Source organism: Tiliqua scincoides, chromosome 4, assembly GCF_035046505.1.
Source record: "Tiliqua scincoides isolate rTilSci1 chromosome 4, rTilSci1.hap2, whole genome shotgun sequence".
Classification (NCBI taxonomy): Eukaryota; Metazoa; Chordata; class Lepidosauria; order Squamata; family Scincidae; genus Tiliqua; species Tiliqua scincoides.
Window position 1 is genome coordinate 82,064,786 of NC_089824.1, and position 23,851 is coordinate 82,088,636.

Below are 23,851 nucleotides of genomic sequence, written 5' to 3' on the forward strand. Positions count from 1 at the left end.
ATAGGATTGCGCTCTGAGGCTGCAATCCTAGCCACACTTACCTGGGAGTAAGGTTCATTGATTATAATGGGATTTTCTTCTGAGTAGACATGCATAGGATTGGGCTCTGAGGCTGCAATCCTAGCCACACTTAGGAAGTAAGGAAGGAAGCCAATGGAAGTAAGCCCCATTGATTATAATGGGATTTCTTTCTGAGTAGACATGCCTAGGATTGGGCTCTGAGGCTGCAATCCTAGCCACACTTACTTGGAAGTAAGCCCCATTGATTATAATGGGATTTCTTTCTGAGTAGACATGCCTAGGATTGGGCTCTGAGGCTGCAATCCTAGCTACACTTACCTGGGAGTAAGCTCCATTGATTATCATGGGATTTCTTTCTGAGTAGACATGCCTAGGATTGGGCTCTGAGGCTGCAATCCTAGCCACACTTACTTGGAAGTAAGCCCCATTGATTATAATGGGATTTCTTTCTGAGTAGACATGCCTAGGATTGGGCTCTGAGGCTGCAATCCTAGCTACACTTACCTGGGAGTAAGCTCCATTGATTATCATGGGATTTCCTTCTGAGTAGACGTGCATAGGATTGGGCTCTGAGGTTGCAATCCTCACACTTATCTGGGAATAAGTCCTATAGACCTGTGGCTCTCAAACTTTTAGCACCAGGACCCACTTTTTAGAATGAGAATCTATCAGGACCCACCCAAAGTGATGTTATGACTGGATGTGATCAAGCAGTAAGATGTTTAACAATCCTAGGCTGCAAATCCTTCCCACACTTACCCAGGAGTAAGCCCTACTGACTATCATTGTTAAAAGCTTATACATAGTAGCCTGTTCAAAGGATAGACCTGTAACATTTTCCCAAATGCAGTCACATACCATGGGAGCATCAAGTCTAATATGCTAAAAATAAAATATTGAATGAATGGGGACCCACCTGAAATTGGCTCACGACCCACCCAGTGGGTCCTGACCCACAGTTTGTGAAACACTGCTATATAGACTATCATTGGACTTATTCCTGAGTAGACATGCATAGGATTGGGATCTGAACCTCTTGCATTTCAAGACCCTTACACTGCTGTTTACACACACGCACGCACGCCCCATACCTGGGAGTGTGTGTATTTTGGACGTGCGTACGCCTGCCTAATTACCAACTGAGCCATGCGTCACATGCCTCCAATCTTGCCTCCAAGAAGTGGGGCTCTGTCCACAAAAGCAAATGCTACAGTCCATCTGGTAGCCTCTTAGGTGCCACAGGAGTCTATTTGGGGGGAGATTGTGGCTGACAGAGTGCCTGTCCCACTCTGCAGTTTGGGGAAGAGAGGAGAGGAGCACTTCTCACTAGTTTCCCCATTTGATCAGTTCTTGCCCATTGATGAGGGCAACTGATGTAGTGGCCTCTGGCAGCAGATTAGTGGAGACCAGGGCCTGCTTTAAGCCAGCTGGACCAATTGCTCCCTATTGGGCCTCACACCTAAAGAGTCCCTGCACTAGGGTAATCTACTTGAGTCTTGTATGCAATTTTATATTAATTTTCTGCCCAACCTACAGGTGTACACATTTGATCCCTGTTGTGCATATTTAATGTTGGGCAGAAAAGGCTTAAAATGTGCTTAGATCCATTTGGTCCTTTAACTCACAGGCACTTTTTAAGTCCCTATTTTGATTACTATTCATTCTACCATGGAGATTAAAAGCCTATAATAAATTTTATTTATTTAGGTGGGGCCTTGGTATCCATGAGAGATCAATTCTCGGACCCTCTGCTGATACCAAAAACTGTGGATAATGATATTTGTGGTACTGACCTCTTTAAAAACTCCAAAGGCAACTGGAGCTATGTTCCTGTTGCCTTCAGAAGGCTTTCTGAAGTCCACAGAGGCCACATGCATCTTTTCAACCCTAGAGACCATTCAGAATCCCACAGAGGCCATGGGGGGGGGGGGTGCATGCAGCTTCTGCAGACTTCAGAAAGCTCTCTGGAGGCATCTGGAGCACAGCTCCAGTCTCCATCAGAGGACTTAGGTTGGGCTAAGTCTGGCTCAATGCGGGTCCTGGGAACTCAAGTTGAGCCAGATCCACAGATGAATAATCATCCCACCTATATTTCTAAAATCCTACAGACTTTGGCTGTGAACCTGAGGCCCTGCAAAAAATGTTTGCAGTTGGGCCCCCGAAGCTCCTAAAGCTGGCTTTGGTGGGGATGCCCACCTCCTTCTGTCGACTGAAGTCCTCCTTCCATGGTCTGGACTGGAAGAAGAAGGGCAGGAAGTCTGGTCTAGAGGGCAGAGCCTCCATTTGCCTGAAGATTAACATCCACAAGGTCGCCAGTTCGAGGCCACCGGCACCGTGCGACCTTGAAGCAGCTGGCAAGCTGCAGCTGAGCTGTTCCATCTGCTCGGAGCGTGGGAGGATGGAGGCCAGAATGTCAAACCAGATCGAAGTGTAACACCTTGAATGTAGTGGTTCTTGAAAGAAAGAACCTTCTTTCAATTTGTAAAAATCCCTGCGTGGATTTAATAAGCCTGCCTATGTAAACCGCCTTGAATAAAGTCTTGAATAAAGACCAAGAAAGGCGGTATATAAATACTGTATATTATTATTATTATATTATAAGAAGAGGGAGACAGAATGAAAAAAAGGAAGTGTAAAGAAGAGGGGACTGGTGGTCTACAGTCTCTCTGAGTGGGAGGAATACATGCAAGCTGTTCATCAGGTAAGGGGGGGAACCGCATTTGGCATGCCTTCTGGGGTGCAAGGGAGGCTTGGATCTGCTCTGCATTTCTTTTTAACCCTAAAATTCGTGTGACCTTTATTTTATTTTATTTTACCTTTATTTTTTAATTCATTATTTCTTTTCACTTTTTTCTTTCCTTTTTCACATTTCTTTTTTTTACTTTATTGACATTTGTTGGAACATGAGTTAATGCCAATAAAGGTCTCTAAATCTAAATCTGCTCTGCATTTGATGAAATTTGCCAAGAAGTATTAATAACAGATGAACTTTACTCTTCACTGAAATCTGAGAGGGAGGAAAGAACATATTTCTGTACAATATAGATCACCACATGTGCATTGTGTGAGGTATTTTTTTTTCCCTGCATGGATTTTGTAATATGTGAAGCCTGACCTCAAATCATGTTATATACATTACACATCCTGGCAAGAAATTCTGGGCATGGTAACGATGACTGGTGTGGAAGGGCCTCATGGTTAATGACATCAAACAGAAAATTTTGAGAGAGAAAAAAAAATACAAGAATGATGAGTACAGAATCACTCAGTATCAATTTCTCAACTGATAAAGAAATGATTAGAACATAAAAATAGGTAATCATACAGAGTTTTAAAAAACTGTTCAGCAATTTAGTGAAACTCATTGAGTGATAAGTTATGCTTATCTGTTGAGAGATCCTGAGAATAATCTTTAGCTTGATACATTTAAAACACATTGGTAGACCATGGAGATTGTAGTTAAGAAAAGAAGAAGGTAGCACAATACTAAGATCAGCCACAGACTGGTGTAGAGAAAAATATAGAAGTGGTACACACATTTGTTGTTCCTGACCCATCATGATCTGACTTCTGAAGTTGTTTGACTTGTGATCTAGTCAGTTTCGTGAATCTGTTGGTTTGTATGGGACTGGACAGTGCAATTAAGACAGAAATTAACACTACAGTTAATTATCTATACTAGTGTTTCTCAAACTGTGGGTCAGGACCCATTAGGTGGGTCGCAAGCTAATTTCAGTTGGGTCCCCATTCATTTCAATATTATCTTTTTAATATATTTGACTTGATGCTACCATGGTATGTGACTGCACTTGGGGAAATGTTACAGACCTGTGCTTTTAACAAGCTACTATGTATATTCTTTTAACAATGATAGTCAATGGGACTTACTCCTGGGTAAGTGTGGGTAGGATTGCAGCCTAAGATTGCTTAAAATTTTTCTGCTTGATGATGTCACATCCGGTCATGACATCACTTCCGGTGGGTCCTGACAGATTCTCATTCTAAGAAGTGGGTCCTGGTGCTAAATGTGTGAGAACCACCGATCTATATATTTGATTGGGTGGACAGCCAAGCACATGCTTTTGCTGTTGTACTAGATGAACTAGAACTCCCGTTATGGATGGCACCAGAGCAAAAGCATGGGGCAAAAACCCGTTCGTCAAAAACTAATTCATATGCGCAGGAGTCCCCCTTCCATTATTAGATCCCTGTGATTTGTTACTTGAAGGAAAAGCATTTTGCACATACCCTTCTTTATATCACCCTTCCTCCAAGAAGCTCCGGTTGGTGTTTATAGTTCCTTCCTTCAATTTGTCCTCACAACAACCCTGTGAGGTAGGTGAGGCTGAGAGATACTGACTGGTCCAAGATAACCCAGAAAGCTTTATAACTGAATGGGGATTTGAACCTGGATTTTCCAGGTGTAAGTCCAACTCCCAAATCATTCATCAGACAACAGCATAGAACAGCAGTTTTCCAGGGCTCAACTCTGTTACTAACAGGCTATGAGGGGAGAACTTTTAACTATATCAAGTTCTATAAGGCTTTTAAAATAGAAAATATATGTAGGATGGGAGTGTCAATGAATGTTAAATATATAAATGTTTCACTTTCAGAAACCAAGCATGGGAAAGAGCTCGCACCTTGTGTACTTTGCCCCTTCTGTGCCCCCCCCTTTTTTTCTGATACATGCACAAGCTCCACTCAGGCCCTATAAGGTGACAAGGTTGAATTTTCAGTGCTCCTTCTGCCCCACCTCCACTAACGGGTTGTTTTCTTTGGAAATGTGAAGCATAAGGGTGACATCTTGTGGTCAATACAAACATTTTCCTAACATTCATTTTATCCTGCTGTACTATCTTGGACTTGGGATAGAATAGATTATTTGAAAAACAATTATATAATGAAAGTGCCACAAAACCAATGTAGAAACTATTCCACCTAGAACACAATTCAGTTAAGGCCCAGATCCTAACCAACTTTCCAGCACTGGCATAGGTGTGCCAATGAGGCATGTGCTGCATCCTGCAGTTGGGTGTCACTCCTGGAGGCCTCCACAAAGTCAGGGAATGTTTGTTCTTTTACCTCAGAGCTGCATTGCCCTTACATCGGTGCTGGAAAGTGGGTTAGGATTGCACTTTAAGTTCACTAGGTCTCTCTTCTTGTTGGCATTCTTCAGTCTCAGAAGACTATGGTGTCACGCTCTGAATGGTGGTTCTGGAACAGTGTCCTCTCCAGTGCGCGAAGCCTGGGTAAAGTAGCTATGGAGGATAGGCTGTTACCCGTGCAGCAAATCCCCCCTCACCATGTCGCTGAAATGGTCCAATGGAAAGGCAGAAGCCAATACGGTTGGTTCCAGTGGCCTTGCAGGAGTTGCCAGAACGTGACTGTGTTCAGCCATGAACTGCCTCAGGGACTCCGGCTCCGGATTTTGCCTCGAGGTTGACTCCTGAAGCCTTTTCCATAACTGGATGTAGCCACAAGGCAGTGGAGGTTTGGGATCATAGTTTTCCTTCTCTCAGATGAGCTGCCTTCCCAGGCTGACGAGTCCCATCTACCCGGTGGCTGTTTAGTCGCCTCTTACGACAAGTACAGCCAAACTGAGGGCCTATTCTTATCCCCAGCCCCCAGGGGAATCACTAGGTCTGAGGGTGGACAAAAGCACTCTTTTGTATCCCTTGAGGAAGGCAGTGCTGTTTATTCCATGCCTTTCCCACAGAAGGGACACCATAGGGCTCTTTCCCAGTCGGAAGATGTATTGAAAACATAATGGAATGAGCACATTGGAAAACATGCTCTATTCAGATCTACCCCATTGGCAGTGGCATAGTCATTTGACATCATGCTTTTCTGCTTTTTGAGCAAAGTGATCTGCTTGATAGGTTGAGAAATCAAAAGAGCTAGGCTATAAGGTAAGCAAAAGAGTCTGCTTTCATGTTCACCCCTTCATTACACTAAATTTACTTAAGAAATTCATTTAAGAGACAATTAAAAAAACATTTAACTAGGTAATATATTTTGTGGACAATTTTTTATTTCAAATATATAACGTCCAGTAAGAAATACACAAAGAAAAATAAATCTAAATATGTATTTATCACATTACGCTTCAAACAAGACTATCACGACAAAGAGTGATTTGTTTCATATTAATATAATGTGACACATTGTTATATGTGCCATATTAGCAAATGAACACACCTTATCCTTCTAGGAATCAGCTTACAGTTTATCTCTTGCATGAAAGAGAAGGCAGATTGTCACCAATTTCCCCAACAACTGTTCAACTGCTTAGGGCAGGGGTGCCCAAACCCTGGCCTAGGGGCCACTTGTGGACCTCAGGGGCTCCCAATCAGGCCCTTGGGAAGCCCCAGTCTCCAATGAACCTCTGGCCCCTCCAGAGACTTGCTGGAGCCCATGCTGGCCCGATGCAACTGCTCTCAGCATGAGGACAACTGTTTGACCTCTCACCTGAGCTGTGGGATAAGGGCTTCCTCCACTACTTGCTGTTTCACGTCTGTGATGCAGCAGTGGCAGTGAAGGAAAGGCTGGTCTTGCTTTGTGCAAGGCCTTTTATAGGCCTTGAGCTAATGCAAGACCTTCATTCATTCATATAAGTTGCATCTCTAATAAATTCATTTATGTAAATTTATTCAAATTTTAAATGTAAATTAATTCTTCTTTTTCCTGGCCCCCAACTCAGTGGCAGAGAGATTATGTTTGGACACCCCTGGCATAGGGAATCTGCAGTAGCTAGCAAGTTATTGTGGACCATTTCAGATGTTTTTCCCTTCAGCTAACAACTCTTAACACAACCAAGGAAATAACATTTTTTTCAGCACTCCAAGTAATTTGCTGTTCCTCTTAAGAAGCACACCAGTGCCAATAAATCCTTGTGAAAATATGAGGACCAAGCCTCTTTTCTCAAGTCTGGTTATTTATAGAGTTTCATCCCACCTTCTTTCACAGAGCTTTTTTTAGCCATTTCCACTCAAATTGCATATACACAACAGGGACCAAATGTGTATACCTGTGGGCCAGGTATTAAGGTGGCATACTAAGGTTCCCAGAGAATCTCCAGACACTGATCAGACCTTGCCCTGATTAGTTGCAGCATAGTTACTTTGTCATATGTTTTCAGATCATACCCTGGGGCCACTGATGAAATGTAGAGCTGTATAAAGAATACTCAAAGGCAAAGAAATTGCTCATAAGTCACACTGACTTGCTATACAGCAAGAAGGTATCAAGCTTTCTTTGAGAACACTATGTTCAATTTCATTCCCAAAGGAAAAAAAATGCTTTTGAGTGCCAAATATTTCAAGCACTAAACTGGAAAAAAAGAATTACTGGAATAGCTGACTCTTTCACCTTGCAGTCTTGCAATATCATACTGTCAAAATCAAAGGGGGTTAGGAGATTTAGGGCACTTGGTTCTTTTAACCTTAAAAACCTCAAGGCTCCTTGCCCAGTAGTACTGCCACCACCCTTGTTGTGCCATTGCCTCAGTCCAGGGACACTGAGACCCTCTAGGCTGATTGCCAGCCCTTGCAGTCACTGAACCTCTTTCCTAATTAAAGCCTTAGTCCTCAAGGTGCTAGACCTCAACGAGTACTTAGTAACTTGCTGAATGGTTAGGCAGGATTCTGAACCTTTGTTCCCAATAGACAATGAAACAATGTAGTAAAAGATATTTTAGTTTATTAAGTATATAAGGTTGCACACTCTACAATAAGGCAGCAAATGCTAGAGGCATAAACATCTAGGAAATATATCAGCAATAAAATAATAAAGCTAGCTGGCTATCTCTATTAATACCTCTCTCTCACCTGGGTCAGTCAGCCTTTGCAGATTACTTAGCTCCACGGCTACCTATGGGGCCAGGTGCCCATGCTGGACAATGGAGCTTACACTCGTAGTGCCGCACCCAAGACTCTCTGTCCAAGAGGGAACAACCACACCTCCTGGTCACTATTATACCTTTAGGCCAATATTACTAAGGTGACTTCATAATTATTAGACTGTCCAAACAGAATCCTTAATGAGCAGAATCTTCTTGAAGCTGGCCTTGTTGCTAACCCCTCATAATTCTTCCCCCTCCCAACTGGAGATTCACAGCTGCACTCAATTACCCTGATAAGGAGGCTCCTTGTCCACTTGGGTGCCAAGCACTCTAATTGGTCGTAATTCTGTTATCTGTCCTTTCTGGCCATCAAAGGAGAGACAACACATTCCTTTTCTCTAGTGTTATTACCCACATTCCTGCAGCTGTGAACTGCTAGCAACTTGCTCAGTTACACTTTCTTAGTTTGGTTCAGGCTTCTAATGCCAACTTAGGCCTTGCAGGGGCTTATTCATGACACATACTTAAGGCTGACGTCGCTACATGAAGTTCCTAGCAAGCAACTTCATGTTTTGGCCTATTGGTGCCAACAGGAGTCTTTTTCAGAGTTAGTATCAGCCAGATCAGGCCCCCTGCAGAGCCGGACCATGGAGCAGGGTAAGCTTAACACCCCCTATCACCCACATTACAATCCCAATATGCATGAGGCCCCAATTTGGTTGTTACTGACTAACAGCAGGTGGTCAAGGAACTAAGCAGCAGATCAGTGCAGAGCATCTTGTAGGGATGGACAGTGTAGAAGCCCCTGCTGGTGCAAACTACAGAACCAAATCTGTGCTACTTTCCTCCTAAGTCAATGAGCCAAACTTTCCTTCATTAAACCATTGGCGAGACATAGAAATAGGAAAAAGGAGATGAGCTTTGTAGATGGTTTGTGTGAAAACCATGGCATAAGACCAGACCTGATTCTATCCCAGGTTTACTTATCCTCAGCATGCACCAAAAATAGAGAAGGAAAAGAATAAAGAATCTTACAGAAACAAAAAACCAGAAAATATTTATTTGTGACATTTTTACCCAGCTGTTATTTAAAGTACCACTCCGGAGTGCAATTGATAGGTTTCTCCTCCCAAATTGTCTTAAGCCGTTTTGCCCAAGAAGTCAGCATTTGCACCCTGTCCTCCTCTGTTACAGATTCCGGTGCAAAGCAGATCTGAGGGGTAAGGACACTGAAGCCACAGAAATGCATTATTCCATGCTAGACTCCAAGAAAAGACAGAGATAGAAAGACCACAGTGATTTACTTCATGTGGAAAGTACAATGGAAACTGTGAAAAGATAGCAAGTTGTTTTAATACTAACTTACTTTGCTAAAAATAATGAGCAGTTAAACCCACCTCTCCCTACCCAAAATGCATAATGGTGTTACCCTGCACATGCCCGATCTTGTCTGATCTTGGAAGCTAAGCAGGGTCAGGCCTGGTTAGTACTTGGATGGGATACCCCCTGGGAATACTGGGTGCTGTAGGCTTATACCATACTCTTTCGAGACTGAAGGTTGCCAACCAGCTGGGGCCACCAAGACCATCAAACAAGGTTTACCTAAGTCTAAAATAGCTGTGTAACTGATGCTCCTCAGCCAGGGTTTCCGCATACAAGATAGGTTCTCTGAATTCTCCACATTCATACATTTTCCAAAACAGCAGTTTCCACTGACTGAGGGACCAATCCTATCCAATTTTCCAGTGCTGATGCAGCTGTGCCAATGGGGCATGCGCTGCATCTTGTGGTGGGGCAGCAGTCACAGAGGCCTCCTTAAGATATGAGAACATTTGTTCCTTTATCTTAGGGCTGTATTGCGACTGCACCAGTTCTGGGAAATTGGATAGGATTGGGCCCTTCTTGCCTGTGTGGTTAGGGTCAATCAATCATGGTCTCAGTTTTAGAACACTGGGACAAGGAAATGTTATATCCCTCTCCTCTGATATAACTTGCTCCAACGCACTTTTTCAGGGACATCTATAGTTAGAGACGGAGGGCCCAATCCTATCCAACTTTCCAGTGCTGATACAGGTATGCCATTGGGGATTGCACTGCATCCTGCTGTGGGATGGCAATCACAGAGGCCTCCTCAATATAAGGTTCCTTTACCTTATGTTGTGACTACATCCGTGCTGGAAAGTTGGACAGGATTGGGCCCTGAATGCTTTAGTGGCATGGAGTTGTGCCCCGATCACATTTCATTTATAGCCATTTATTAACATAAAATAATTTATATTTATAAATTTGCCTATATCTTGCTTTTCTAGACAAAAAGTCCTCTCAAAACAATGTAACTCCACATTATAAAATACTTCAATCAAATAAGAGGACTTGCCATGAATCGAGAAAGTGTATTCATATACACATACTTGCATGGGCCACAGAAGATATCGGATATCGCCACTGTCTCCTTCTTTTGAATACATTCCTTTGTCTCCTCCAGTGGTAAATGAAAGTAAGGCTAGTTTATTCTGAAATGAAACTAGAAATGTTTAGGCTCCTTATGAAGCATTAGAAAATGTGAAGACAATCCACCTCATCCTTGCATTTAGAATTCAGAAGGCACTTTGGGCCAAGTCACACAATTAAATTGGATGTGGTTTGAGTTAATTTTTGCAGAGATTGCACATGTGAAATTCTGGTTGTTCTCGCACATGTGTGTGTCTTGTGCAGGTGGATCCAACACTGAAAGAGGCAGCAATCCACTTGTGGGAGAGACTGTAATGACATTAAAACACAACAAACAAACTCTTTTTGTGTAAGATGGCCGACATGGTCAGCAGGAAGAAGAATAGACTCACTGGCTTCTTTGGACAAGTTGAAAACTTCACATAAGAGACTGAACTGTAAGCCACTCCCTCTCAACTTTAGCCCCCTTTAGCAATATGGAGATAATAATACTTTCTTACTGTGCAGGCTTGTTATAAAGATTGGAATAATACTTGTAAAGCACTTTGCACACTCAGAAAGTGCTATATAAGTGTGCTTATTATTGGATTTCCCTAGCCTGAATTTCTCATCTACATGGGGACACGATCATGGCTTAATTTTCAGGACTGTGGTGCAAAAAAAACTAATGTGGTTTATCCTTCCTGAATGTTAGGGATACTGTAGCCTAAACATCATTATAAGTCATGCAGCCTGATCCTATTCATGTTGACTTGGATATAAGTCACACTGTGTGCATTGGAACTTACTTACAGGTAAATGGGCATAAGAATGCAGCCTGAATATTCATTAAAGAACAATACAAACATTAACAAATGTACTTCGAGATTTTATAGACAACATACCTTGAGTAAACCAGAATCAAAACACTGCGGGAAATCATGAGCAAATCCTTGGACGAAGACTCTGTCCAGCCAGCCCTTCATGATTGCTGGCATGCTGAACCAATATAGGGGAAACTGGATAAAACCAAAGAATCTATGAATTTGAAATATGCTTCTAGGCATCCCCAGCAATGATACCATCCACAACAAGAAGCTTCTCCAAACAGAGGCATCCATTATTTGGGGGGTGGGTCTGGTCTTGCCCCCAAACTCCTGTGCCTCCTGCGCTGTTGGTCTTCCTAATCTACTTTAACTAGCAGCACATTGCACAGTCCCTGTGTGGACTGCAGATGCCTAGTGCAGTCTCAGTTTCCCTATTTTTCTTTGCCTAGAACTTTTCCAGCACCCCAGAGACTTCTGTGATGCCTGAGCATCCTAAAAAGGCTGCTGAGTCACCCAGATGACCATTATCCTTTGTTTGAGCATCATCTTCTTCTCCAATTGACTGGCAAACAAAGAATGTGGCTTTAAGTTAGACCATGAAGCCCATCTGATTTCCAAGATAGGGCTATTCAGGAATCCAGGTGATTTGCCAGTACCCAATCCCACAGATGAAACCTGCTTAACCCTCTCAGGTTATAAAAAGTGAGATCCTGCTTGCTTTCTAAGGGCTTGCCTGCTCACCTTGCTACAAGTATGGTTACCAGACCAACAGATGTAGGACAGATAAATTAGCCAGAGAAGTTGTAGTGGGGTCTGTTTTTATTTTCCACTTGCTTTTTAACATCCTTGTCAATCTTTACAGCACATTGTCTCACTCCCCCTTTTCTAGTTGATTAGTGCCTTGGTTTTTGGCCCCCTGCAATTTTCCCTTCCATTGGTTTGATTTTTCAACCAGAGTAATTTTACTACATCTTGCTCTTCCTACTTTTATATCTGGTGTATCAATTTCAGCACAACACCATGGAAAAATGTGCCAGCTCACATTGGAGGCAAGCAATACTTGTCCTTGACTTTGCTCCTATTCAAATTTTTCCTTTATGTCAAAGCAACTGAAAATTGACCGTACCCCAACAGATCAGTTTGTATCCACATCCCCATGGAACATAAACACAGGTAACAGAGAGGTTACATCACTTCTCTCCATGTGCATGTTATTCAGAAGATGCTTCCTAATCAAGTGGTTTCACAGATTCAAGATCCCCCAGCAATCCACAGCTCGAAGGGCTACATAAGCATGCTGTAGGGAGTCACCACTAAGCCATCAGACATCAGTCCTAGCAGAAATACTCTACACTGGAAGTAGAAGATGATAACTAAAGTTTAAAATATTGACCTGGAAAATCACTAAGTCAGCTTCTTTAACTTTTTTCTGCTCCACAATCACATCTTCAGATAGGCACCCCATTTCCCAAGCTTTTGATAACTCGGTTCCATAATTAAACTGTCCTGGGTTCTGCAGATCACCTGTGGGAGAAATAGAAAAATAATCTCCCCATCTGTATTGTAGCCAAATATAAGAGATCATCTAGGATTTGCTAACTCAGGCTGCAATCCTTTACCACTTTCCTGGGAATAATGGAAATGGGGCATTGAACACAACGGGACCTACTTCTGAGTAGACAAGCATAGGATTGCACTGTGAGTCATTTCATCTCAGAATTCCCTGGGAAGAGGTGAATTAAAATTAGTCTAGGTTAAGACTATTCTTCCACTATAACCATAGTGGAAGAGGGAATTTTGAAAGGCTTCACCTATGAACATATGAAGTTGCCAGACCTCTGGGCCATAGAGATATCATCTGCATTGATTGTCCAGGATTTCAGAGAAGAGTCTTCCCAAGCCTACCTGGAGAGCTGTGATTGAATCTGGAACCTTCTGCATGCAAAGCAGGTGCTGCAGCTCCTATCCAATCATGTTAGAAAGGTGAGAAACTGGACCTCCCAACATCTTCACATTTAAGAACATAAGAACATAAGAACAGCCCCACTGGATCAGGCCATAGGCCCATCTAGTCCAGCTTCCTGTATCTCACAGCGGCCCACCAAATGCCCCAGGGAGCACACCAGATAACAAGAGACCTCGTCCTGGTGCTCTCCCCTACATCTGGCATTCTGACTTAACCCACAAGGTTTACACAAGGTAAGATCCACAAGATCCCTGTCTTTTTGGAAATTGTCATTCTAGATCAGTGGTTCTTAGCCTTTTTTGGGTCACGGATTATTTTGAGAATTTGATGAAACATATGGACTCCCCAGAAAAGTGCAAAAACACATATATAGATAATTTTTTTTTTTTTTTGCATCTGGTTCCTGGATGAACCATGAACCAAGATGGTTCATGAAGCACATCTGTGGACTTTCTAAGGGTCAATGAACCCCAGTTTAAGAACTCCTGCACTACATAGTTGCTTGTAGCAAAGGATGGCATAAAGAAGTTCATTGTGGCACAGGCTAGAAGCCACTTACTTCAGCAGATGCTGCTGTTAACTAGTCCACTGAGCATGATTCCTGACACAAAGTATGTGAAGGGGTTCCTGAGGCAACCCCATGAGACGCTGTCCCAAATAGGGGATCAAGACTTACAACAGGGATGACAGATTAGAGCAGCACTGGGGAAGGGAAGAAGGAGGGGCTGAGCTAGTTCCTTCCCTTGAGTCAGAAGGAAGATTTCTAAGCAATAACCTGTTTGGAATTATCTACTCAAGGCAAGGGAGGCAAACAATAGGTGTGGCTGGAAACCGGCATATAAGGGATGGGGGGGGAGGTGGTCAAGGGGAAGATGTGGCTCTATGGTCAGGGAAAGAATCTGAACCCCTTCCCTCTGGGTGACGCCAAAGGTAGTCCAGGACTCCCCATCCACTCCTTACTGCATGTTAGCATTTAAAATGCCACTGGACTTTCTTCTTTTTTTGCTACATGATCAAAGAGAGATTCAATTTTGCAATCCACTCCGTACCAATGATGTCCTTTCTTGTTGCCCTTGGCTCAAATTGCATCTCATAAAGATCAGAAACAGTGACGCTGCAGCCTTGTTTACTCAATTCTTCCACTGCAATGGTTTTTAAGGACCCATTCATGGACTTGGGCTCCTGGTGTGCATAGACAATCAAGACCTTCTTTCCTGAAGTTATGAAAAGAGGAAACAAAATCATTGAACACCTTGATAATTGACAGATCTGAAGCACAGGTGAGGCATAACTAAGCTCTTGTATGAAAATGAAAAAAAAAAAAACCATTTCCCATTGACTGGAAGAAGCCAGGGCTCATGCTACTTGACCAAATAAATACAGCTAAAATTGCAATCCTCTGCCTGCTTACTTAGGTGTAAGCTCCACCAAACACAGTGCAAGTGCAGAACTTTAAGTCCAACTACAAGTCACACAGCCTAATCCTATAGTTGGCATATGCCACTGGAACAAGCACACTGATAGTGCAAGACTCTTTCTGGCTGTTGCAAAAGGCGACACAGCAGAGCTGCTGCTGCAAACAACTCCACATACCAGTGGACGACACCTGCCTGCTGGTACAGTAATTGTGTGCCAGGGGATGGGAGGGAAGCAGAGGTGGGCAGAACAGGTTGGGAGTGGGCAGGAAGGGGGTGGGTTCAGCAGCAGTGGCATCCACTGAATCCTAATCCCATTCCTGGCCTTGATCCCCTGACCTGAGTACATGTGGACATATGCCAGCTACAGAGTTGGTGCAGATCCTAGTAGACTCCGTGGCCCAGCATGGGTTTACCCAGCAGCAAGGGAATAAGTGTTCCCTTACCCCGAGGAGGCTTTCAAAGGCTGAAATTCCCCCACAGGATACAGTGGGTGGCAGGCTGGTACCACTGCAACATCGCATGGGGAGGTAGGATTGAGTTGATAGTCTCCAGTCTGAAAATATTTATCCTTTGCATGTGTGAATCCTGGTTGTGATGATTCAAATCAAGGGGATTCTGAACATTCTCAGAGACCCTCTTACCTTGTTTTAGATCTAACTCTTCTTAGCTTTGGGAACCAAGTCTCAACTTATGTTAAACTTTCCTGTCTACCTCAATAATTTTGATGATTGAGAAAGAAAAGTGAAACGTACCTGCCATTTTCTGAAAAGCTACTGGACGTCTTTACCTATAAGAAACCAAAGAGAGTTAAAGTACCTCCTTTTTGAAAAGCTCTTGCTAGGTGTATCACAAAAAAGAAAAAAAATACATGGTGAAAGGACATATGCAGCGAACATATTCCTTGTCCAACTGGAAAACAGAGCCTGGTTTGACACAGGCTATCTGCCACATTTTTTTCTCACTATGCAGTTGATCTACCCAGAATTTGGTTTTTTGTAGCTATTTGCATTTGTGATGCACTTTACACTAGTGACTAGTCTAAACCAGCAGATTCAAGAGGGATTACAAAATAAAATATTACAGTATTGGTGCCATAGCAAAGTCATATCCCTTAAGTAAGAGAGATAGCATACAGACAACCATTTTGCAACACATTCTACCATATATGTGATCATATTTCTGAAGGTGATGTATGGGAAAAGTTTTCCTTATCCCTCACCAGGAAGGCAAAACTAACCCAGGGGTGACAGCAAACCCCAAGATAGTTTACCACTGTTATGGACTTAAAGGAGAACTCCAATAAGGAGTGAGATTCAGGGCCCAATCTTATCCAGCTTTCCAGTGCCAGTCAGCAACAGTGCAGCCCTGAGGTCAGGGAACAAATGTTCCCTCATCTTGAGGAGGCCTCTGTGACTGCCTCCCCACCACAGGAAGCAGTGCATGCCCCATTGCCACACCTGCACTGGCACTGGAAAATTCGATAGGATTGGGCCCTCAGTTCTTTCCTCTTCCAACCTACTACTGTAACACAAGAAAGGGAGGGGGGAATAAAAACAATTGTTCTGCAGCACTTGCTACATTTGCAAAGGAACAGAGCAGCTGAAAAAACTGAAATATTTTTCTGTTTTTATTCCCACAACCTCCTTGCCATTTATTTCAGGGGCATCAAAGCCATCACAGAGCCCTGCTCAGATTCCTCCAAAAGAGACTGCGGGCCCAATCCTATCTAATTTATCCTGCACATGCCTGATCTCGGAAGCTAAGCAGGGTCAGGCCTGGTTAGTACTTGGATGAGTTACCCCCTGGGAATTCTGGGTGCTGTAGGCTTATACCATAGTCTTTCGAGACTGAAGGTTGCCAACCATTCCAGCCTCGGTGCAGCCACAATGCAGTCCCATGGTAAGGGGACAAATGTTCCCATACCTTAAGGAGGCCTCTGTGACTGCTGCCCCACCACAAGATGCAGTGTATGCCCCACTGGCACAGCTGCAGCAGTACTGGAAAATTGGATAGGATTGGGTCCTGCATCATTTATTCTACAGTGCTTAACGAGTTGGAATAAGGCTCTTTAAAAAATAAGGCGCAATTTGCAATCCCTCCCCAGCATCCCTTCCCCCTTTCACTAGATTGAATGATACACCACTTGTTTTTTGCAGAGGGTGACCAGCTGTCATAACCACAAAAGAAGACAAGGCACCCCAAAATGTAGGACATGATGGGGGGAGGTGGCAGAACAAGTGGGCAGTGAGCTGCGTGGGGGAGGAGGAGGATTTTCTCCCATTTTCACTTTTTTAAAAGCCCAGGCATGACGTCACTTCCAGGGCATCATTCTGAGCTCGGCACCAGGCTACCTGATCAATAGCTACGCCACTGAGGATATCCAAGAAAAATATGGGACATGACAAAATAAAAGCTAAGAACAGTCATGTATTGATTACATGACTGGTCAATTTAAACACTATATTACCTATTAAATGAAAATCTATATTACATCTAATAACAAGAAGGCTGTGTGCTGCCTGCAGGGACCTGATCACAGGGAAAAGGAGGACATTTTAGATCTTTTCCAGGACATGAGGCTAGACAAGAGCACATGTCCTGGGAAAAGAGCACACCAGGTCACTGTTTGTGCAAGTCAGGAGTCACTTACCTTGGAGATACATGTGATAAGATCTGGCTCTCCTGGGCTCTACACAGCAAGAAGATGACGATGGCAACCAGTGCAACTAATGTTGCCTTGCTAGGGAAAGCCAGGCTATGGGAACTCCGCCTCCACGCTTGTCAACTCGACCACATTGAACCAATAAGGGTGCACTACTGATCGTCTCCCTCCTCCCCCCTTTGCAGGCTGGTCACCGCCTGGGTTTCCCCTGCTGCTCGCAATAGAAGGGTCAAGAAGAACTCCCCCCACTTGCAAGGAAGGCGTGGTTGTGACGAGGGGAAGGAATGTACAGGAGGCATCTACCGTCATGCATAAGGGTTTCCAGACGTCTCCCTGACTGCCTTCTGTGTGCTCCCAGCCCAGCAAACCAACCCTGGACAGAGCTTCCTCCAGCCTCTCCAGGGATGGGGGGGGGGGGAGCAACAGCAAGCGGAAAGGGGGCATCTTCAGGCAGGTCCAGGAGACAGGGTGAAGAGGACTAGCATCCTTATCCCCCCCCCCCGTGGGGATGCGGGGAGCACCAACTAAGACACATTTCTCTCTCTGTATTTACACGTGTTTGCAAACTGCAGGAGCCGAGTGCCTTGCAAACTGCAGGAGCTGAGCTCTTTGCAGGGCAATTAGCAGCTAGCTCAGTGATTTTCAATCTTTTTAATCTCAGGGCACACTGGCAAAGCACTAAAATTGACAAGGCACACCTTCAGTTTTTTGACAATTGACAAGGCACACCATACCGTTGGTGAGGGGCTCACATCCCCCAGTGGCTCCACTAATAAATGACCCTCCCCCAAACTGCCATGGCACACCTGCAGACCATTTGCGGCACACCATTTGCGGCCATGGCACAGTGGATGAAAACGGCTGAGCTAGCTGATTGTTTTGAATGTCCTCTCAGGGCTTGAGGCAATTAGTTATCTGATCCCGCCATCACCTGTGTTTACACTGGAGGCTCTCTCCGGCCCTTCATGACCCACCAAAAATCGGATCGTGACCCACCAGCAAACATCCCCCCCCCCCGCGGTGGACCCCGGAGTCCTTGCTCGCCTCCCGGGGGAACAACCCGCCACGGTACCAAAGCGCGCAGCGACCCTTTACAGAAAAGTTGGGGGGTGGTGATGATGACACGTGTGTTTTCAGACGTGTCTTATCACTGATATGGGCGGGCGGGAGAGAACTTTTAACTCCATCATCAAAGTCTAAGTGCCCGGCTTCCTTAAGAGAAATTATGTTTAGGATGGGAGTGTTAAGGAAAGTGAAAGACAAATGATAGGACACAATCCTAACCAGGTCTACTCAGAAGTAAGTCCTACTTTGTTCAATGGGGCTTACTCTCAGGAAAGTGTGGTTAGGACTGCAGCCATAGATTTTATTGGCAGAAATCAAATCTATGGGAAAGAGCTCACACTCCACCCACTTTGCCCCTTCTGTGCCCCCCTCCCCCATTTTTTCTGGTACATGCACAAGCACCATTCAGGCCCTGGAAGGTGACAAGGTTGGGTTTTCAGCTCTTATTCTCCCACCCACTCCCCACTAACTTGGCAGTGTAAAGCGTAAGGGCGACATCTTGTGGCGAAGTACATGATCTGACCATTTTGTGGCAGTAGCAGTTCAGAGTACTTTGAGGCAAGTGCGCTACCCACCACCAATTTTTTTTTTGTTTACCCTGATGCGATGTGTCTGTTGCTGTGCTTCCATCACACCCAGTTTGAGCCAAATTGTGATCTCCAGTTGTGTTCTTTAGCTAAGAGGGTACTTCCTCACTACTTGGGGAAGTATGGAGTGCTTAAGAACTCTTTGACCTGCCTACTTGTTTCTTAATTACCACCTCCTCCCAGAATTGTTTCATTTGGTCCCATGAGCAGCATCTGACTTATAACCATTTCTAACATATTTTTCTGTGCTGATTAACATAGCTCCATTGGGCTTGAGGATCTAGAATCCTTCTGCCAAGAACATACTCCCAGAGAGTTGTAGTAGTAGTCCAAATCTCTGGGCAGAATGCAGTACTTATATTGCAAATAGTCCTATACAGGATGATCATCCTTCCCAGTAGAACTGAGCCTGGAAGGGAAGGTGTGTAGTCTAATTGACCCATGTGTGTCTATCACTTAATTTCTCAATACAACAGAAACCGAGTATCTGAGTTGAATGCACTGACAAATGTTTCACAAGGAGGGACATTGTGTACTTTTAAAGTGTGTGATATAAGGAAAATGCTAGGATTATTTATTTGAGAGAGCAAATAAATCTAGTACAGTGTTTCTCAAAGTGTGGGTTGGGACCCACTAGGTGGGCCACGAGCCAATTTTAGGTAGTAGGCAACCTTCAGTCTCGAAAGACTATGGTATTGCACTCTGAATGGTGGTTCTGGAACAGCGTCTAGTGTGGCTGAAAAGGCCAATTCGGGAGTGACAATCCCTTCCACACTGGGAGCAAGTGCAGTCTGTCCCTGGTCTGTCTCCCTGGCTATGGGCCTTCCTTCTTTGCCTCTTTGCCTCAGTCTGTTGGCCAAGTGTCTCTTCAAACTGGGAAAGGCCATTCTGCACAGCCTGCCTCCAAGCGGGCCACTCAGAGGCCAGGGTTTCCCACTTGTTGAGGTCCACTCCTAAGGCCTTCAGATCCCTCTTGCAGATGTATTGCAGCTGTGGTCTACCTGTAGGGTGCTTTCCCTGCATGAGTTCTCCAATTTTAGGTGGGTCCCCATTAATTTCATTAATTTTGTTTTTATTATATTAGGCTTGATGCTACCGTGGTATGTAACTGCATTCGGAGAAATGTTTCAGACCTCTACTTTTAACAAGCTACTATGTATACGCTTTTAACAATGATAGCCAATTGGGCTTAATCCCAGGTAAATGTGGATATTATTGCAGCCTTTGGAATGTTTGGGGAATTTTTTTTTAAAAGATCAGAAACTGCTTGGGAGAGTTAAGAGGGTTCTTTATTTTAAATAATTTTTAAAAAAACTTATCTGTATTATAAACTTTTAATTTACTTAATTTGATTTTGTTGTATGGGGGGTATTAAAAATTTTCCTGCTTGATGATGTCACTTCTGGCCATGACATCACTTCCAGCTTGATGACATCACTTCTGGTGGGTCCCAACAGATTGTCATTCTAAAAAGTGGGACCCAGTCCCAAAAAGTTTGAGAACCACTAATCTCGTAGTTGATGCAAAATACCATTGTCCATTTGATGGATGTGGATACATGGCTGAAACGAATGAACTGCATAACTGTGTAATGACAAAGGGGATGAAAACTCTTTTGATTGTTTTCAACCCAGAATATAATATTAGCTGCTTAATGAAAATTCATAGTGGGTGTATTTTTGGAAGCAATTCCATAGAGGAAACGGAACTAATGTGGCACAATTCATTAGTGTCTATTTCCTTCTATTTTTGCATTAAAAAAAAACAAATCTCAAGGCTTCTTTGATGTCCCAGCATCCTAAAAACAGCTGAGGCAATTGTGTCCTGCAGTGTCCTGTCTTTTTTTAAACCCAGCACCATTGTAGAAAGGTCACATGACATCCCACACAAGTACTATGTGGATTCACTGCTTTCATGTCAGGAATTACTCACAGACAAAGTATGCTGGCTAACACCCCCTCCCACGCTTAAATTGGTATGTGCCTACCAATTGGGAAGCCAAACCCACCTGGAAGGGTAAAAGGGTGTGTTGGAATGCCCAGATGACCCCCACTTGAAAATTGATTGGATGAACCTATGACATCAGCAAACCTAGGCTTTTTAAGGATATACAAAAACTGCCCTGGATTGTTATCTCAAGTTCACCCCTGATTATTTCTTCACTCTCACTTGTTTTTAATATAGGTAATAATTATTGTTTGATTTACTACAAGCCACTGGGAGACTTCCCAAATGGGATGACCTTCCCCCCCACAGTGCGTGCTGATTATTCCTCAAATAGTGTATAATGTTTTTGTCATAATCATCCCTTGTTCTTAACTGAGTTAACATGGCCAATGCTCTTCCTGTGAACATCTCATGAGCATTCATGAACTTTAAGTTACTCAAATTGGGTTCTTTATGCTCTGTAAATAAAAAGTCTATTGGAAATGTTTGTCCCATCAGGGCTGATCCTAAATTGGTTGCATAGAACAGTGGTACTCAAACTTTGAGGGAGCTTCACTCCCTCAGTAAGTCTTTATGGGGGAGGGGCTAGGCAGCAATGCGATCCCCAGGATCGAGCTGCTAAGGGGGGGCGCTTGTCACTTACTTTTATAAGGCAGGGCTGCAGGAGGTGGGGGGAGCCCTGCGCAGTGCTCCCCAAGGCTCGGAGCTTTCCCTGAAAGCGGGTGCAAAGCACTTCCTTTTCGCAGGAGGCGCTTTGCACCCGCTTTCAGGGGAAGTTCCAAGCTTTGGGGAACTCTGCGCAGGGCTCGCCACACCTGCTGCAGCCCTGCCTTCTAAAAGTAAGTGACAAGCATCCCCTTTGCCCCCCCAAATGGATGCGATCCTGGGGATAGCTTCCCTACCTCTCCCCTTCCCCCGCCCCTTAAAAGGACAGGGGAACCTTTACACTAACTGGTGGGTTGCGACCCACCAGTTTGAGAACCACTGGCATAGAAATATGGTGTTGGAATAATTCATCGTAAGAACATTTTTGATTAATTGCAAGGGTTTGAGGAAGTCAGTTCTTTCTGATAATCATGGGAAACTTGAATTAGGCCGCAGCAATGTGTAGCAGTAGATAATGGGGCCTGTTTTCTGAGCAAAGATGACCCCAGAGTTGGAGAAAAGGCTTTTACATCTTCACTTCCCTTCACCCAAGCAAAAGTTGTTCAATTGTGAATTTCAAAGAAGAAGCTGATTAATTTCTCTTCCCAGTAATCATGGTTTCTTGCAAACAACCTACATGTGGTTTGTTCCTGCTGGAAATAGTCTTTGCAACCCCTTATCTTTCTCCTGTAAGGTTCTTTTAAGTACAACAACCTGCACAGTAATTTTGCAGTAAGGTGCCTCAAAGGTTACCACTGTTTACCAGCTCCTGCATCAGAAGCTTCTGGAATGAGCTGCTATTTCTTGACAGTGCTAAAGATATACTAGATATGTACATAATACCACAGAGCAGCCAGCTGTTATCTGACGTTCTATCTGCATGTCTAAACCAGTCACATTGATTGACTAGATAAGATTGTACACAGATGCTTGCAATAAATGATTCAGGCCAGGAGTTGCATGTGCCTGAAAGGGGGGAAAATGTGGTTATGACAGGTTACCTTCAAATGAGGGCAAAATACATGTGTGTACACAAAAACTGGGTGTTGCGGTAGTATAATACTTTTTATGTAGAATACTTTTTATGGTTCTATTCTGTGACTCATTCAAAGTGAAGAAAGAACCAGGGCTAGATATTGTGTTATGAATCTTTCTTCATGAGTATGCAGGAGGCCAGCTTTTGAAAGAAAAAATACATTCAGGGCCCGATCCTATCTTTTCAGTGCCAATGCAGCCCTGAGATAAGGCAACAAACATTCCCTTACCTTGAGGGGTGACCGACATCCCACCACAGGATGAAGCACGCACCCCATGGACACGTCTGCATCTGCATTGGAAAGTTGGATAGGATTGAACCCTGAACCCTAAGTTTTTTTTTATCCTCCTAAAAAGGCAGAGGATGGCTTATTTGGTTCCAATTTCTTTAGACTGTGTACAGTGTTACAGTTTCTCAGGTTCATGTTGGGCACAAATCACTTTGGCTTAAGATAACCTCTTAAGCCAAAGTGATTTGTGCCCAGTATGAACCTGAGAAACATGGCTGCTAGAGTGAGTCAGAGAAAGTGAACAGTTCAGTTTGTTTTTCTGAGTGTTTACTTTCACTTGTTACAGAGACCCTTCTATTAGGCTGAGATTATCAGTATTTGTTATGTGTTGTTATAACAACCCCGGCAGTGTGGATCTGGCATGACTTCAGTTTACCTCTCAGTACCATCACCTTAATAGACTATAACAGGATATTTTCTTTACCAAAGTCACCCCCACCCTTGCCTGCACTTACATGCAGTGACAGACCAACCTGACAAGTGTGAATGTTACTCACTCCAGCTTCACACAGCTCCAACAGAGCTAAAACTCTACCACTCCTGCTCAACCCCAACTCTCTGGGTCAGTTTAACCACCATTCTCCCCCCAGCTTTCCCCCTCCCACCTAGAGCCTAGAATGCACCTCTCTCATTGGCCATTCTCAAGCCTTCTGCATTCCATCCCTGGGTTGGATTAACAATCCAGACAGTGGTTGGATCCAGACAGGCAGAACATCACACTATTTGTCACAGTGGCTGTGTCACGGATAAATACCCCTCTCCTAAGGATCCCTTGTCCTGAATGACAGCACTCTGTAGACTGAAGCTGACCTAGGTCAGTTATATACCCCATTCTGTCCATTCTGTCACATATCATACATAGTACTTGCCCCTCCTGTGTATTTCTGAAGTCCTATGAGCATCTGGTATCACCAGAGAAACAGTAGGCTTGACTGAAAACTTCCTGGATCCCCACTAGGTTTAGCTTACACCTTGTCATTGGTCTAGTTCATTCACCTGACTCAGAAACAGGAAATTTGAAAGCCCTATTTTCAAAGCAGCCTACAGGGGCTGAAGGGTTGGTTCCCTCCAAATTGTATAAAATAGAGCTGATCAGCTACATTAAGTTGTAAGAT

At 43.9% G+C, this 23,851-nt stretch overlaps 1 protein-coding gene across 1 annotated transcript; it reads right to left on the reverse strand.

The window, feature by feature from the left end:
- Positions 1 to 7,705: 7,705 nt before the first annotated feature.
- NQO2 (N-ribosyldihydronicotinamide:quinone dehydrogenase 2) lies at positions 7,706 to 17,259 on the reverse strand. Its single transcript, XM_066626366.1, has 7 exons — positions 17,156 to 17,259; positions 15,258 to 15,292; positions 14,137 to 14,301; positions 12,515 to 12,645; positions 11,200 to 11,313; positions 10,276 to 10,377; positions 7,706 to 9,122 (listed from the first exon to the last, which is right to left on the reverse strand). The coding sequence occupies exons 2-7, from the start codon at positions 15,262 to 15,264 to the stop codon at positions 8,949 to 8,951; spliced, it is 693 nt and encodes a 230-aa protein (XP_066482463.1). The 5' UTR covers positions 15,265 to 15,292; positions 17,156 to 17,259; the 3' UTR covers positions 7,706 to 8,948.
- Positions 17,260 to 23,851: the final 6,592 nt, after the last annotated feature.